The sequence below is a fragment of the Lontra canadensis genome, unplaced genomic scaffold, assembly GCF_010015895.1.
Source record: "Lontra canadensis isolate GAN:19392208 unplaced genomic scaffold, GSC_riverotter_1.0 scaffold28, whole genome shotgun sequence".
NCBI lineage: Eukaryota > Metazoa > Chordata > Mammalia > Carnivora > Mustelidae > Lontra > Lontra canadensis.
Genome location: NW_022631022.1, coordinates 19,544,433 through 19,559,007, shown reverse-complemented (window position 1 = coordinate 19,559,007; position 14,575 = coordinate 19,544,433). Strand labels below are relative to the sequence as shown.

General features: G+C 46.7%; 1 protein-coding gene across 8 annotated transcripts in view; it reads left to right on the top strand.

Moving 5' to 3' along the window:
- Nucleotides 1-14,575, top strand: part of SNUPN (snurportin 1) — a 40,014-nt gene that overhangs the window by 11,548 nt on the left and 13,891 nt on the right. Inside the window, exons 1-5 of one of the 8 annotated variants that reach the window (XM_032865108.1) lie at nt 4,966-5,045; nt 5,581-5,651; nt 6,416-6,469; nt 7,651-7,813; nt 10,992-11,139. In XM_032865108.1, coding sequence (XP_032720999.1) covers nt 7,656-7,813; nt 10,992-11,139 — 306 coding nt within the window. In that variant the 5' untranslated portion in view covers nt 4,966-5,045; nt 5,581-5,651; nt 6,416-6,469; nt 7,651-7,655. The other 7 variants (XM_032865111.1, XM_032865106.1, XM_032865110.1 and 4 more) reach the window with 7 other exon arrangements.

Sequence of the window (14,575 nt, the reverse complement as noted above, 5' to 3'; positions counted from 1 at the left end):
GGGGCACCTGGGTGGCTCAGTGGGTTAAGCGTCTTCCTTCAGCTGATAAGGGTCATAATCTCAGGGTCCTGGGATTAAGCCCTGTGTCAGACTCTGTTCAGCAGGAGTCTACTTCTCCCTCTCACTCTCCTTCTATGATCTCCCTCTCTCTCTCAAATAAATTAAATGTTTAAAAAAATACATTATACCCTCTGATCTAGAAATGTCACTTTCAAGAATTTAGCATAATCATGGGTCTTTGCAGAAAATTAACTACAGGGATCTTCATCACAGTATTTCTAATACAGAATAATAGGAAAAAATAAAAAATGTGTCCCAAGTGGACTGGTTAAATTATTGGATAGCCTTATGATGAAACACAGCCATTAAAAATTATAGGTAGGGGTGCCTGGGTGGTGCTGTCAGTTGAGTGTCAGACTCTTGGTCTCGCCTCAGGTCATGATCTCAGGATTGTGAAATGGAGCCCTGAGTGGAGCTCTGCACCCAGTGGGGAGTCTGAGATTCTCTCCGTCTCTCTCTCCCTCTACCCCTCCCCAGCCTCACGCATGTGTGTACATGCGTGCGCATGCACACACTCAAATAAATCTTTAAGAAATAATAATTATTATTATTATTATTATGGCAAGGTAGCCCATCCCCTCCAAGTTTCTGACTCAAGTCTGAGTGGGCCTGAGGTGTGCTGGTCACATTTTAAGAAGCACGAGCCTTGTGCCTAGTCCAATGCATGGCGTAAAGCCAGCACTGCGACAATGTGAGATCATCTCCCAACAACTGAGCAGGGCAGAGGCTGTAGGGGCTGCAGGCAAGCCTGGGCAGAAAGCAAGAGAAGCAGGGGCCTGGCTCTGCTGATGTATGTATGATTTGGGGCATACATACCCTCCTGCACTGGACCTCCCTCCCTTTCCTCTCACTAGTAGGAGGAGGCTGAACCAGGTGGCCCCTAGTTTCTGCTTGGAAGGTTTTTGATTTGGAGGCGAGAACATGAAAGAATGCAGTTAACATTTAAAAAGAGGCAGAGAAGAAATTAGAGGTGCTTTGCCTGGCCCAATAATCCCCAGTCTGACTCAAGGTGAAAGCTGTGCTAGCTTCAGGACAAATCTGAGAATGGGCCCCCCCTGTTTGTCCCCAGGGAAGTTTCTAGGAGATATCTTTCCCCCCACTATCCAGGGCTGGGACTATTCCCAGCCTGGGGGGTGGGAGGGCAACATGGGGATGAACCAAGTCACCCATTCAGCTCACCAGCTGAAAATCAGGAGCAAAATGAGAACCCCCTTAAAATACAGAGCAGGCAACATCTCATGGGCTAAAGATAAGGAACTTTGCACTCACTAGGGCCTGGATTAAAATCATGGCCCATCACTTTCTGACTGTACATGACCTGGGTGAGCACTTCTGTCTACAGGGAAGAGACTATTTTGGGCTCGCCTAACTAGTTGACATACTTATGATTAAGTAAATCAGTAAGAGAAAGGTTATCTTATAACAAGAAGTTACATATTAATAAAACAAGATTTTTGAGGATTTACTCCATGCCAGGTACTATCCTAATCACCTTACCTGAATTATGTCACTTAACTCTAACCACCTTGCGAGGTAGGTGCTATTATTAGCCACATTTTACGGGGGGAGGAAACTGAGGCATAGGTAGGTGAAATGAAATAACACATAGGCCATAGAGCCAGCTGGTAGGTGAGTCTGGATTTGGACTCAGGCCATCTAGCTCCAGAGCAAAAGACCTGAACCATGCTGACATGCTTCCTTTCACCCAGAGCTGGGCCCTAGGGACATTTGTGAGCATGGGGGAGAAGAGCTTTGTCCCCTCTGAGCTTTAGGGTCTCCTGTGCCTGCAGCTTCTGCATCCTGGCTCATGTGACACCTATTAGTACATGATTTTGCCACCCTCTCAAGTCAGAGTCTCCCTCCTGCCACAACTGGCTGGAGAATCCCTCTCTTACAGGGTCTCCAAGCGGGCGATGAGAAGCACTGGTCCTCAAGATGGCTTAGATGGTACAGGGCCTAGGCTTAAAGCATATCAAATTACACGGGGGGAAAAGCTGTTCCCTTTTCAATTCTCTTTCAGTTCCAGTAACCCCAAGGGGAAGGTCTTGGCTAGGGGGCTAGACTTGAACACTGTATAATTCTTGCTACCTCCTCCCCTCTTTGAGAACAGTAAGACTTCTCAGTTGTTCTTGTTGTTTGTTTTTTGTTTTTTGGTTTTTTTCTGCATATATCTCAAAGGCAGCCCTTCCTGCCACAACTTAAGTGCAAGCCCTGCTCATTGGCCTCCTGATCACCACGAGGATTTTGGTTCTCCACTGAGTAGCCAGGGTGAGCTCTTTCAAGCTCAAAGTTATCTCATAACTTTAAAAACCTCCATCTGGAATGCAGGTAAAATCCAAACTCCCGGCTACAGGACTTACAGGCATCCCACCTGCCTCTGTGACCTCGCTGCCTCCCCTTCCTCCTGTGCCTCCTGTCTACCCCCTCACACAAACCTCTCTGGAAATGCATTCAGTCTCCCTGTCTTCACCAATGGCTCCTTTTCATCATTTGGGTCTTCACTCAAATGTCATCTCCTGAGAAGAGTTCCCTGAATACTGGCCCAGCAGCCCCACGCCACTCCCTCTCAACCCAGCCACCTGAGCTCCTTAACATTGGTCTGCCCCCCCAGCTATAACCTGTAGCTCTTGGTTTTCTCTTGGGCTGTAAGGTCCTGGAGGGTAGAGACTGGGACAGTCTTGGTCATTTTGATATTTCCTGTGCTTGGCTCAGTACCTAACCTACAGTAGATATTAAACACATATCTGTTAATTGACTGATGACACAGTGACACTCAGGAGTCCTCCTGAGGCTTCCTTTGGAAATGGCTGGCCACCTTCCTGCTCTTGAGGTCCTCTTTTTTAGGGAGGGATTCTCCCACTTGTGGGAACTTACTGGATGATTTTAGGGGGTGCACAGATTCTACCTGAAATAACATCACCATGGAGAAAGGGGAACTTCCCTCTTCCATTATCTTTGAATTTTCCTCATTGTACAGAGGAAAATTGTTAGTGTTACTCCTTATCACTTCTCCAACACTTGCTGATCTCGGATTCTTACAAAGTCCTCAGTTTCACAGTTTCCTGCACATACCGGTATTTACCTAGATTATAACATTATATTATTTTCACTGTGTATATATTTTATAGATACTTTGTTAAAGTGGGAAGTGATTTAAGGTAATGCTATGGTGTTCCTCTCTTAAATAAACTTATTTAGGTCTTTTAAAATAGCAAATTGACTTAAAGACATTAAACACAGGTGTATGTGTCTGTGGCCAGTGTTGTGAAGGGGGGGGTGCCTTTGGTGATAGTTGGGGGACCGCTCACTGTTCCAGGCAGAGCAGGCCCTTCTGGAACACAGACTAACTCCAAATGAGTCCCTGGGCCAAGTGCCATTTAGTTTGTTCAGTGATATGAGAAGTTATTCAGCTGAGTATGAATGAGCCTTTTCCCTGGACCTCAGTGCATGAATTTGGGGGACCTCTTTGTCAATCGCAGTCTATTTTGCTTTAATGTGTAGGGCCTCTGTTCTTTTCTGTGCAGTTCCGACAACTTGGTATGAACTCCATGGTCATGAGTAGAGAATGGTGGATCTGGGACACAGAATACTTAATATCCTGATGTTAAAGCTCCCTAGTGAAGTCTGGCCCTGGGCTTTTCTTTGTCCATCTTATAAGCCAGACAAACATGAGCTATTATTTGAGAATGCACCAAATAAATAACCTATTGCACAGCTTTGCGCAACCCAACTACTGAAAGATAGAACTCAGCTACATAATTTCTAAGGTCCAAAAAATTGGACTTTCCAGGGCCCTAAGCACCCTTTACCCTCTGTGCCAGTCGGATCTCCTATTCTTTTCAGTCCAGATGGATGGTGTTAGGTATTTAAAATATGCAGCAAGTATACATCTTGGCATTCCTTTGACTCAAAATGTGCCAGCTTTGTGTATTTTCTGTAGTATACTAATACCCAATTTCTCCATAAGTCAAACATTCAGCAAATTTAAATGTTTGGCTTGAAAGCTGTGTGGCTTTGGACAAGTACTTAACCTCTCTGAGCTTCAGTTTACTTCCTTGAGTGTTTGAAGATTAAAGGATATAATGCAGGTGAAGCAGTGTCCAGCATTCAATAAATGGCTGTCATATTTTTAGTTTGCTTCTCACCAGTCCCCTCCCTCCAAGAAGCTGCACTCTAATTTGATTAGCTCTCCAAACTATATCTCGGCAGTTTCCTCTCCACCCCTTGCAGTCATTCAGTCATTTCTTTACCAAGATCTACTGACTGCCTTGTTTTGTGCTGCACGCTGTCTCCGCTAAGCAGGAATCAAGCCAGGTCCCCAAGCCAGGTCCCCAAGCCAGGTACCAAGCCCAAAGCCGAGTAAGAAAGAGACTCCCAAACGGAGCAGATGGGCTGGAATGGAGGTATGTGGCCCGTGCAGCCAGAGCGAATGCGGCGGCAATGTCTCACTGAGACTTGGGGGTGTGAGGAGTCGACGGAGAGGGGGTGTCATTCAGGCAACTGGCAGTGCCCGTACAAAAAAGCACAAGCACAGGAGAGAGCGCGAACTGCTGGTGTACGCCTAAAGCCTGGGTGCATCTGGGGCAAGCTTCAGGACCCGGGGCCGGAGGGCTTTGAATCGGGGTTCCTCCAACTGACAAAAGGAGCCCCGAGGAGCTTGAGCTCAGGAGTGAAGCCTCGGCCCGGCCAAGCCACCTCGAAGGAACGGTTCCGGCCAGTGCACCACTAGAGCCTGTGGACCCCCGCTGCGGCCGACCGAGTACACGCCAGCCACTGAAGGCGGAAATCACTGCCCGCGAGCTAGCGGACTGCGGCTGCACTACCAGCATACACAGCGGTGGGCGGAACCGGAAACTCCGGGCGCGTGGCTGGTGGGCCCGATTGCGCGGTTGCGGCCCAGGGGGCGGGCCCGGCTCTCTCTGGACAGCTGATTGGTCGGCCCCCGGCAGCGCGGCCGCGGCTCCTGGAACTGTCATCTCCGAGGGGTGAGTACTGGGTTCGAGCCTGGGCTCCTCAGGCTGCCGAATTGCTTCTCGGTTCCCGGCTAGCACCCCCGGCCTTCCGAGGTGTCCCCGGAGAGGTAGAGCCAGGCCCGGGCTCGTCTTGGGCGCGCTGCTCCTTTTCTGTTCCAGACTATCGGGCCAGGACCGCTCAGGTAGTTTTTGTGGGGGAGGGGCGAATCATGCGTAGCCTACGGGACCTCGTCCCTAGAGAAAGGTAATGCGGGGCTGTGGCGTGGAGGACAACCGAGTGGATCAGGTAGAGGCCTGGGGGCTGAAGCCTGGCGAAAGCCTCAGAGGAGGCCTCAATCCAGGACTGAGGGGTGGGAGGGCAGGAGGAGGCGGCAGGGGACTTGCGTGGGTCTGGACGAGACCGCCCAGGATGAGGTCAGAACCCCTGGAGGTAGGACCATTCGGGGAATGGGTTGAAAGAATAGGAGCCAGCCAAGAACAGCCATAAAGGTACAGAGGACCGCCCCAGTATCCAAGGCATGTTTAATGATTTTGTGATTCTTGGCAGAACGGGAGGCCACACTGAGATAAAGCGAGATACGACCTAATAAGTGTATTTTAGATGTGGGCATCACTTTGGTAAGCCGAAGACATAATTAATTTTTTAAAAGATTGTATTATGGAAGTGTTTAGACCTATATAAAAGTCAATAAAACACGGAAAGTAGCATACCATATGGATCCAAGTTCTAGTCACCCAGCCTCAACCACAAATGGCCACCCTGGTTGCATTACACATATCTTAAGATTCGCCTCAAATCCATACCGGTAATATGTCAATCTTAAATTTAAAAACAAAAAAGTTCCTTTCATGTTTAATGGGTATAGAGGTTCAGTTTTGCAAGATGAGAAGAGTTCTGGAAATTGGTTGCACAACAACTACTGAACTGTAACTTAAAAATGGTTAAGATGGTAAACTTTATGTCATGGGTTTGAACCACAAATCTTTTTAAAGTTTCTTTCAAATTAAAAAAAAAAAAGATGCTGCAAATTAGGGGGAAAATCTGATCTTCAAATGTGCAATGGAAAGTAATTCATTGCCAAGTAGAGGCCCATAGAATTGTTTTTAACTATGGAGGCTCTGGAATGAACCTGTTGGTTTTGGTGCTCAGAGCAGTGGGACCTGGCCTGGGGTGCAGTTTAAACACTGGAGGTGCCCTCTGGTTTATACCAGACCTAACCTGAAGGGTTAGGCCCACCTGGCTTTGCCAGATTTCTCCTGAATATTCCTGTTTCTTACACTCAGAGGCATACCTTTAACCCATAGTCAAGCTCCTGTACCTTCATTCACAGAGGGTGAGTGAAGTGTGAATTTGTCTTTTTCTCTCCATTCTCATTCTTTAGGGCACACCTGGGTACTCTGTCTCCAATCTACTCCATCTCCCAAATGTACCACAGGTCAGCCTTTCACACTCCTTGGTGTTAACTGGTAGGCAACCTCTCTCTTCCAAGTGAGCCCTACATGGGTAGCCCTGAAACCTCCTTTTGCCCTCCCCAAACAAACAAAACAAACTATAAAATGAGAAAACAACTGCCAGGTTTGGGTTTTGGGCTCCCCTTATCTTGCTCTAGGGGCCCCAGGACCGGCTAAATTTTCTTACTGTAAGTTGGCTTTTATTAGAGAGTCAAACAATAATTGGATAAAATTTGCATCAGAAAGTTATATTAGAGGGGTCACTTGGCCGGCCAGTTGGTGGAGCATGTGATCCTTGATCTTAGGGTTGTGAATTCAAGCCCCACATTAGGCATAGCACTTTAAAAAATAAAATGCAGGCATCTGGGTGGCTCAGTTGATTGAGAGTCTGCCTTCAGCTCAGATCATGGTCCCAGGGTCCTGGGATCGAGCCCCATATGGGGCTCCCTGCTGAGCAGGAAGCCCGCTTCACCCTCTCCCTCTGCCTGCTGCTCCCTCTACTGTGTTCTCTCTCTCTCTCTGTCAAATAAATAAAATCTTTTAAAAAAATAAAATATATGCATTAAAAATAACTTATATTAGTTTTTGAGTAATGGCTATTTAGAACTATTCAGGAAAAAAATTAGACACTTGATCATATCACTAGATAGTAATGATGGTAAGACGGAATTAGTGACAGGGCTGCTGGTAATGAATGACAAAGCAAAAGCTAGATTCAATCACAGGGTGAGCTTGCTTAGTGCTCGATATATAAATATATATCTTTTTTTAAAGATTTTTATTTATTTATTTGAGACAGTGAGTGAGAGAGAGACAGCATGAGAAGGGGGCATGTTAGAGGGAGAAGCAGGCTCCCCACAGGGCGGGAGCCTTACTCAGGGACTCGATCCTGGAGCAAACTGAGCCACCCAGGTGCCCTGTAGATATATACCTGTTCACTGAGAGCTATCAAGATGATTGTTATTGAAGTATCTGCAGGAAATACTGCTGTTGCTCATATATAACTCATTTACCCTTTAACTTCCTTTTTCTCCATAGAAACAGTTATGATTTTGGATTAAGTGAGTTTTGTTTAGGAATACAGCCATCATGTTACATCATAACTGCCTGTACACAGGAGGTGATATGAAATCAATGAACCATTTTCTTCTGTTTTTCTTTGTAGGGAAGATGGAAGAGCTGAGTCAAGCCCTGGCTAGTAGCTTTTCTGTGTCTCAAGATCTGAACAGCACAGCTGCCCCACACCCCCGCCTGTCCCAGTACAAGTCCAAGCACAGTTCCTTGGAGCAGAATGAACGGCGCCGTCGGTTGTTGGAACTGCAGAAATCGTAAGGAATGCTTTAACTTTTGGCCTCTTTCTCAGGTTAGGAGCTGGGAGCCAACCAGGAAGCTCTAGGTCTGGTTTCTTCAAAGTAGCCCCTTTGCCCATGAAGTTGGGAGGCAAAAATCCTGGCAGAGGTAGACATCCTGTACACTGAAAGCTTAGGAAAAGATGGAAACATCAGCAGATACTGAAATTTGAAAGCAAAAGCTCACTTATTTGGTTAAATTTTTCTTTTTTTCCTGGCAGCAGTACCGAGCTTTGCGATTTAGGGACTTGTGAAAGCCACACCCAGACTTCCACTCCCCACATTCCCCGTGTGGCTTCTGCACTCTGAATCCTGGCATTGGTGTGGTCTTCCTGTCTGCCTTCAGCCCAAATGTTTCTGTGGAGCCCTTGAGAGTTCAGTACAAATAATTCCACAGGGAATCTGAGGAAATGTCTTCCATACACTGAATCCTCAGTGCCAAGATGAGCAAGCAGGCGAAGAGAGCAGGATAGGAGAGTTTGAGGCTGGGCTGCTCTGAAGGCAGGCCCTGTCCATTTTTCCTGTGTACAACATGAGCCTCTGGGTCATAAGGAATTGAGGATTTGAAGGAACTATTAACAGCTGCACAGTTTCTCTATGATCTGCATTCTGCCCAGTGCTGCGTCTTTGGCTGTATTTAGCAGAAATGGTTCCCTGTGGCCTCTGGGTTGTTTGTAGATTACATTCTCAGATCACCTCCCCCACTCCCCACCCCCACCTCTGTTGTTTAAATATTATAATTAATTATTTTGGAATAGGTAACACATTGATTGTATGTATTCCGATTCAAAATTCAAAATTTCACTCATATGTGGACTCTGAAAAATAAAACAATTAAATAAACAAACAAAAAGTAGAATCAGACTGTAAACACAGAGAACAAATCTGTGGCTGCCAGAGGGGAGGGGGTAAGGATGGGCACAATGGGCGAAGGGGGTGGGAGAGGCAGGACTCCAGTTACAGGATGAATGAGTCTTGGAAATAAAAGGCACAGTGTAGGGAATACAGTCAATGATATTTAATAGTGTTGTATGGTGATAGATGGTAGCTACACTTGTGGTGAGCACCAGAGATAACAGAAGTTGCTTCATTGTATGTACACTGGAAACTAATGTAACCTTATGTGTCAACTGTACTCAACAAAAAAACATTAAGAAAATAAAAGTCTACCTCCCAATTCTGTCCTCTGGCCATTCAGTTCCTCTCCCATATTATTAGTTTCTTTTGTATCTTTCCAAAGATATTCTGTGCAGATATGAGCAAGTGTGTGGTTGTATGTGTATATGCCATTTTTTTAAAACAGAAGCAGTGTACAATACACTGTTCTGCACATTTTATTTAACAGCGTTTTTTTTTTCAGAGATTCTGTATCAGTACCATCCTGCTCGGCAGAAAGTCTGCTTGTCCCTCTCCTTCTGCCCCTCCCCCTGTTGTGCACTCTCTGTCTCTTTAGGCACCCCTAAATAAATAAAATCTTTAATAAAAAAATATTAAATCATAAACTAAGAGGCCTGTTATGAAAGTCAGATAAGAACCGGAGGAAGGGCACACCTGGGTGGCTTAGTTGGTTAAGTGTCTGCCTTTGGATCAGGTCATGTTCCCAGGGGCCTTGGATCAAGCCCCACATCAGGTTCCCTGCTCCACTGGGAGCCTGCGGCTCCCTCAGCCCCTCCCCGTCTCGTTCCTTCTCTCTCTCTCTCAAATATTTTTTTTTAATGATTTTATTTATTGATTTGACAGAGAGAGATCACAAGTAGACAGAGAGGCAGACAGAGAGAGAGAGAGAGAGAGAGGGAAGCAGGCTCCCTGCTGAGCAGAGAGCCCGATGCGGGACTCGATCCCAGGACCCTGAGATCATGACCTGAGCCGAAGGCAGCAGCTTAACCCACTGAGCCACCCAGGCGCCCCTCTCTCAAATATTTTAAAAAAAAATTTTTTATTTGAGAGAGGGAGAGGGAGAACCAGGCTCCCTGCTGAGCAGAGAGACCAATGTGGGGCTCAATCCCAGGACCCTGGGATCATGACCTCAGCCAAAGGCAGACTCTATTTTTTTTTTTTTTTAGATTTTATTTATTTATTTGACAGAGATCACAAGTAGTCAGAGAAGCAGGCAGAGAGAGAGGAGGAGGAAGCAGGCTCCCTGCTGAGCAGAGAGCCCGATGCGGGGCTTGATCCCAGGACTCTGGGATCATGACCTGAGCTGAAGGCAGAGGCTTTAATCCACTGAGCCACCCAGGTGCCCCAAATAAATAAAATCTTAAAAAAAAAAAAAAAAGGGAGCTGAAAGAAGGCCTGCAGCTTCTTAGAAAGCCATATAAATTAGGGGCACCTGGGTGGCTTAGTCAGGTAAGTGTCCCATTCTTGATTTTGGCTCAGGTCATGAGTCATGATCTCAGGGTTGGGCTCCATGCTCAGTGGGGAGTCTGCTTGCGAGTCTCTCTCCCTCTGCCTCCCCCCACATGCACACACATTCTCTCTCTCTCTCTCTTTCTCTCTCAAATAAATAAATACATCTTTGAAAAATAAAGAAAGAGGGGCACCTGGGTGGCTCAGTTGGTTAAGCATCTGCCTTCAGCTCAGGTCATGATCCCAGGGACCTGGGATCAAGCCCCATGTTGGACTCCCTGATCAACAGAGAGCCTACTTCTCTCCATCTGCTGCTCCCCCTGTTTATGTACTCCTTCACTCTCTCTTTCTGTCAAATAAATAAATAAAATATTTTTAAAAATAAATAAGTAAGAAAGAAAGAAAGAAAGCTGTATACATTGGAAACTCCTCACATCTCAGTGACTCCTCTCTTTAATTACCGGGAACCTTTGGATAAGATGCCTGCCAGGCAGGAAAGTGTCAGCTCTAAGGGGGGAGTAGAGATGAGAATCTGGAATGGTGTGTGCAGGAGCAGGGTCAGCCTTTCCAGCTAGTGAACCTTGAAAATTCCTTTCAACATGTTACTCTGTTTTTAGGATACTCTGAGGAAGGCTGAGTGCACTCAGAGGGGGTTAGTTTAGCATTACAAAGGAAATTCTACCATCTCTTCCACTAGAATCCCCAGGCTGCTCCTGAACTTGAAACCCTTGAGTTAAACTAAAATTGTCACATTGTAGGGGGTCTTCCAAGGAGACATAAAAGGCCTGTCCTTGTGCCTTCTTTTCTCCAGCAAGCGGCTAGATTACGTGAATCATGCCAGAAGACTGGCTGAAGATGACTGGACAGGGATGGAGAGTGAGGAAGAGGAAGATAAGAAAGATGATGAAGAGATGGACATTGACACTGGCAAGAAGTTACCAAAACGCTACGCTAATCAAGTGAGTAGTCCCGGGAAGGTGAGGCCCAGGTCCAGCCCCACCGAAGCAAATGTTGCCATAAAGAGAGGAGGAGACAGGAAGAAGGAATGGGGGACTGCAAAGAGGCTGGTTATGTGCATCAGGTATAAGGACTAAGAGAAGAAATGGCTTCTGGTGCCATGTGGTAATGGGGTCGGGGAAGACGCTTGTCACCAAGGGAGGCTGGGGTGCTGGGTTTGAGAACATTTACCCAGTGCCACTGCAGAAAGCCACTGGGCTATTGCTACACTAACAGAGTCCATGCACTTAACATTTCTTAGTGGTCATTGTAGGGCAGCTCTAGATCGGGCCTGCCCAGGCTAGCACTGTGCCCACCCCACCTCCTAGGTTATGGGTCTTTCCTTAGCAGTAGACTAACATGTCAGTCTTGGATCTTCACATTCAGATGGTGGAAGGTGGGGAGGACAGCTGCTCTTGAATATGGGGCGCCTGGCCAGCCACACCAGGCCTGCCAATTGGCCTACATGAGGTTGAGGCCATGAAACAATAGATGACAATAACAAACTTGACTAAGTGGCCTGTTGGTTGCAGAAAGAAACCAGTGTGGTTTGTGGAGCCACAGGGGAAGCAGGCATGGAGACCGTTCAGTACCCCATGGCACCCAGGTATTCCAGAAGGCAGGGGATGGGTCCATGTGGAGTCGGGCTCTACCTTGCAATTATATTCTTCTCTCTATATCTATATCTTGTCGGTTCAGAATCCTGTCCCACCTTAGGATATGGTTTCTGGGGGTGCCTGGGTGGTTCAGTCAGTTAAGTGTCTGCCTTCCGCTCACCTTATGGTCCCAGGTTCCTGGGATCGAGCCCTGCATCTGGCTCTCTGCCCAGGAGGGAGCCTGCTGCTCCCTCTCCTTATGCCTGCCGCTCCCCCTGCTTGTTCTCTTCCACCACCTCCTGCCAAATAAATAAATAAAATCTTAAAAAAAAAAAAAAAGAATATGGTTTCTGGGTACACCCGCTCCCATCTTCTTTCTGTGTCCCCGATGCAGCACAGTAACATCTTCTGTGATAAAGTACAGTTCCTTTCTGTTCCGCAGCATTGTTGAAGGCCCTGCTCTGTATTAAGCTAGACTATGTGTGGGAAGATGGACAAGGGTCCTGTACTAGAATAAGTGGAGATTATGGTTTTTGCTGTAAGAAAGTGAGATTAGCTAACAGCAAGGAAGGAAGCAAGGTTATGAAATCAGGAAAAGGTTATTGAAAGAGGAGGCAGCTTTTTCCTTTTTTTTTTTTTTTAAGATTTTATTGATTTATTTGACAGAGAGAGAGATGACAAAGAGGCAGAGAGGCAGGCAGAGGGAGAGGTGGGAGGCAGGCTCCCTGCTGAGCAGAGAGCCCAATGCGGGGCTCGATCCCAGAACCCCAAGACCATGACCTGAGCCAAACGAAGGCAGAGGCTTAACCCACTGAGTCACCCAGGCGCCCCAGCTTTTTTCTTTTTTAAAGATTTTATTTATTTATTTGAGAGAGGGAGAGAGTGTATAAATGAGCAGGGGGAGAGGCAGAGGGAGAAACAGACTCCCCACTGAGCAGGGAAGCCCGACACAGGGGCAGGGCTCATCCCAGAACCCCGGGATCATAACCTGAGCCAAAGACAGCCACTTAACCCACTGAGCCCCCCAGGCGCCCCAAGAGGAGGTAAGACATTGACAGGCAGAGGTGCAGAGCATGCCAGGGCCTTCCAGGCAGCAAGAAGAGGCTGAGCAAGAGCCCCGAGGTGGGAGGAGTATATGGTGTGCGGAGAGCAGTGCAGGCCAGTGAGGATGGATCAGCACAGCGCTGTGGGAAGGAATACAGCAGAAACATCTGCGGGAGTGTAGACTGTGTTTTAAATTCTGGGGAACCACTGAGAATTTTTGAGCCAGGGACAGAGTTGGGACTTTGTATGACACGCATGTCCATGTCGAGGAGAGCCTAGAAGAGAGAGGCTGGAGTAGGTTGCTTAGCTTTGCTAAACCATCTGCTGCCGGTGCTGAGGGCAGTGAAGGTGCGAAGGAAATGAGGTCATGAGTGTGAGAAGTGTCGCCAGGACGAATGGATAGAATTTAACAGTGGATCGGATAGAAGAGGCAGTGTGAGAAGTGGTTAAGTATTTAAGCTTTAAAGTCACGTCCCCCTGACCTCAAGTTAGGCTCTTTGTTGACCTTGAGCAAGTCACTTAATGGCTCTAAGTCTTGGTTTCTTATCTGTAGAGTGGGGATGGTTACAGTACTATTTCACAAGATTGTTAGAAGGATTGAAACAAATAGTATACCCTAAATGCCTAGCCCAGAGCCCATAATAAATGCCCCACAAATGTTAGCTACCATTTTTTTTGACAGCCGTGTCGAGATAAATGAACATACCATACAATTCACACATTTACAGCGTACAATTCAGTGTATTTTGGTGTCATCACAGACCTGTGCAACCATTGCCACTCTCTAATTCCAGAACAATTTCATCACCCCAAAAGGACCCTCATACCCATCAGCAGTCAACTCCCATTCGTCCTTTCCCCCAGCCCTTAGCACTCAGTCATCTACTTTCTGTCTCTCTGGATTCACCTCTTCTGGACATTTCCTATGAATAGAATCATATGAGATGTGCTCTTTGTGTCTGGTTTCTTTCGTTTAGCATAAGGTTTTTCAAGTTCATCTGTGTTAGAATGTGCGTGAGAACTTCATTTCTTTTTATTCCCAGATAATGTTCTGTTGTCCGGATCCCCCGCATTTGGCTGGTCTACCCATCAGGTGGTGGCATTTGAGTTGCTCCCACTTTCTGGCTGTTGTGAATAATAATGCTGCCGTGGATAGTCACGAACAAGTTTTTGCATGGATATGTTTTCATTTCTCTTGGGTATATACCTGGGAATGGAATTCCTAGGGCGTATGGTCATTCTATGTTTAACATTTTGAGGAGCTGCCAGACTATTTTGCAGAGCAACTAGAGTGTTTTACATCCCCGCCAACAGTGGATCAGGGCTCCAGCATCTCCACCTCTCTGCCAATGTTTCTTGTTGTCCATTCCTTTGAGTATAGCCATCCTGGAGGGTATGAAGTGGTGTCTCATGGTTTGTTTGTTTTTTCAAGATTTTATTTATTTATTTGACACAGAAAGACACAGCGAGAGAGTGGGAGAGGGAGAAGCAGGGAGACGGAAGCAGGGCTCGAACCCAGGACCCTGGGATCATGACCTGAGCCAAAGGCAGATGCCTAGCAGCTGAGCCACCCAGGCGCCCTGTGTGTCTCATGGTTTTGATTTCCATTTCCTTATGGACTAATGATATTGAGCATCTTTTCATGTGCTTATTAACCATTCATATATCTTCTTTGGAGAAATGTCTATGCCCTTTTTTGTTTTTTTAAGTGAGGGGGACAGGGAAAGAGAAAGAAAGAGAGAGGAGGGGCAGAGGGGGA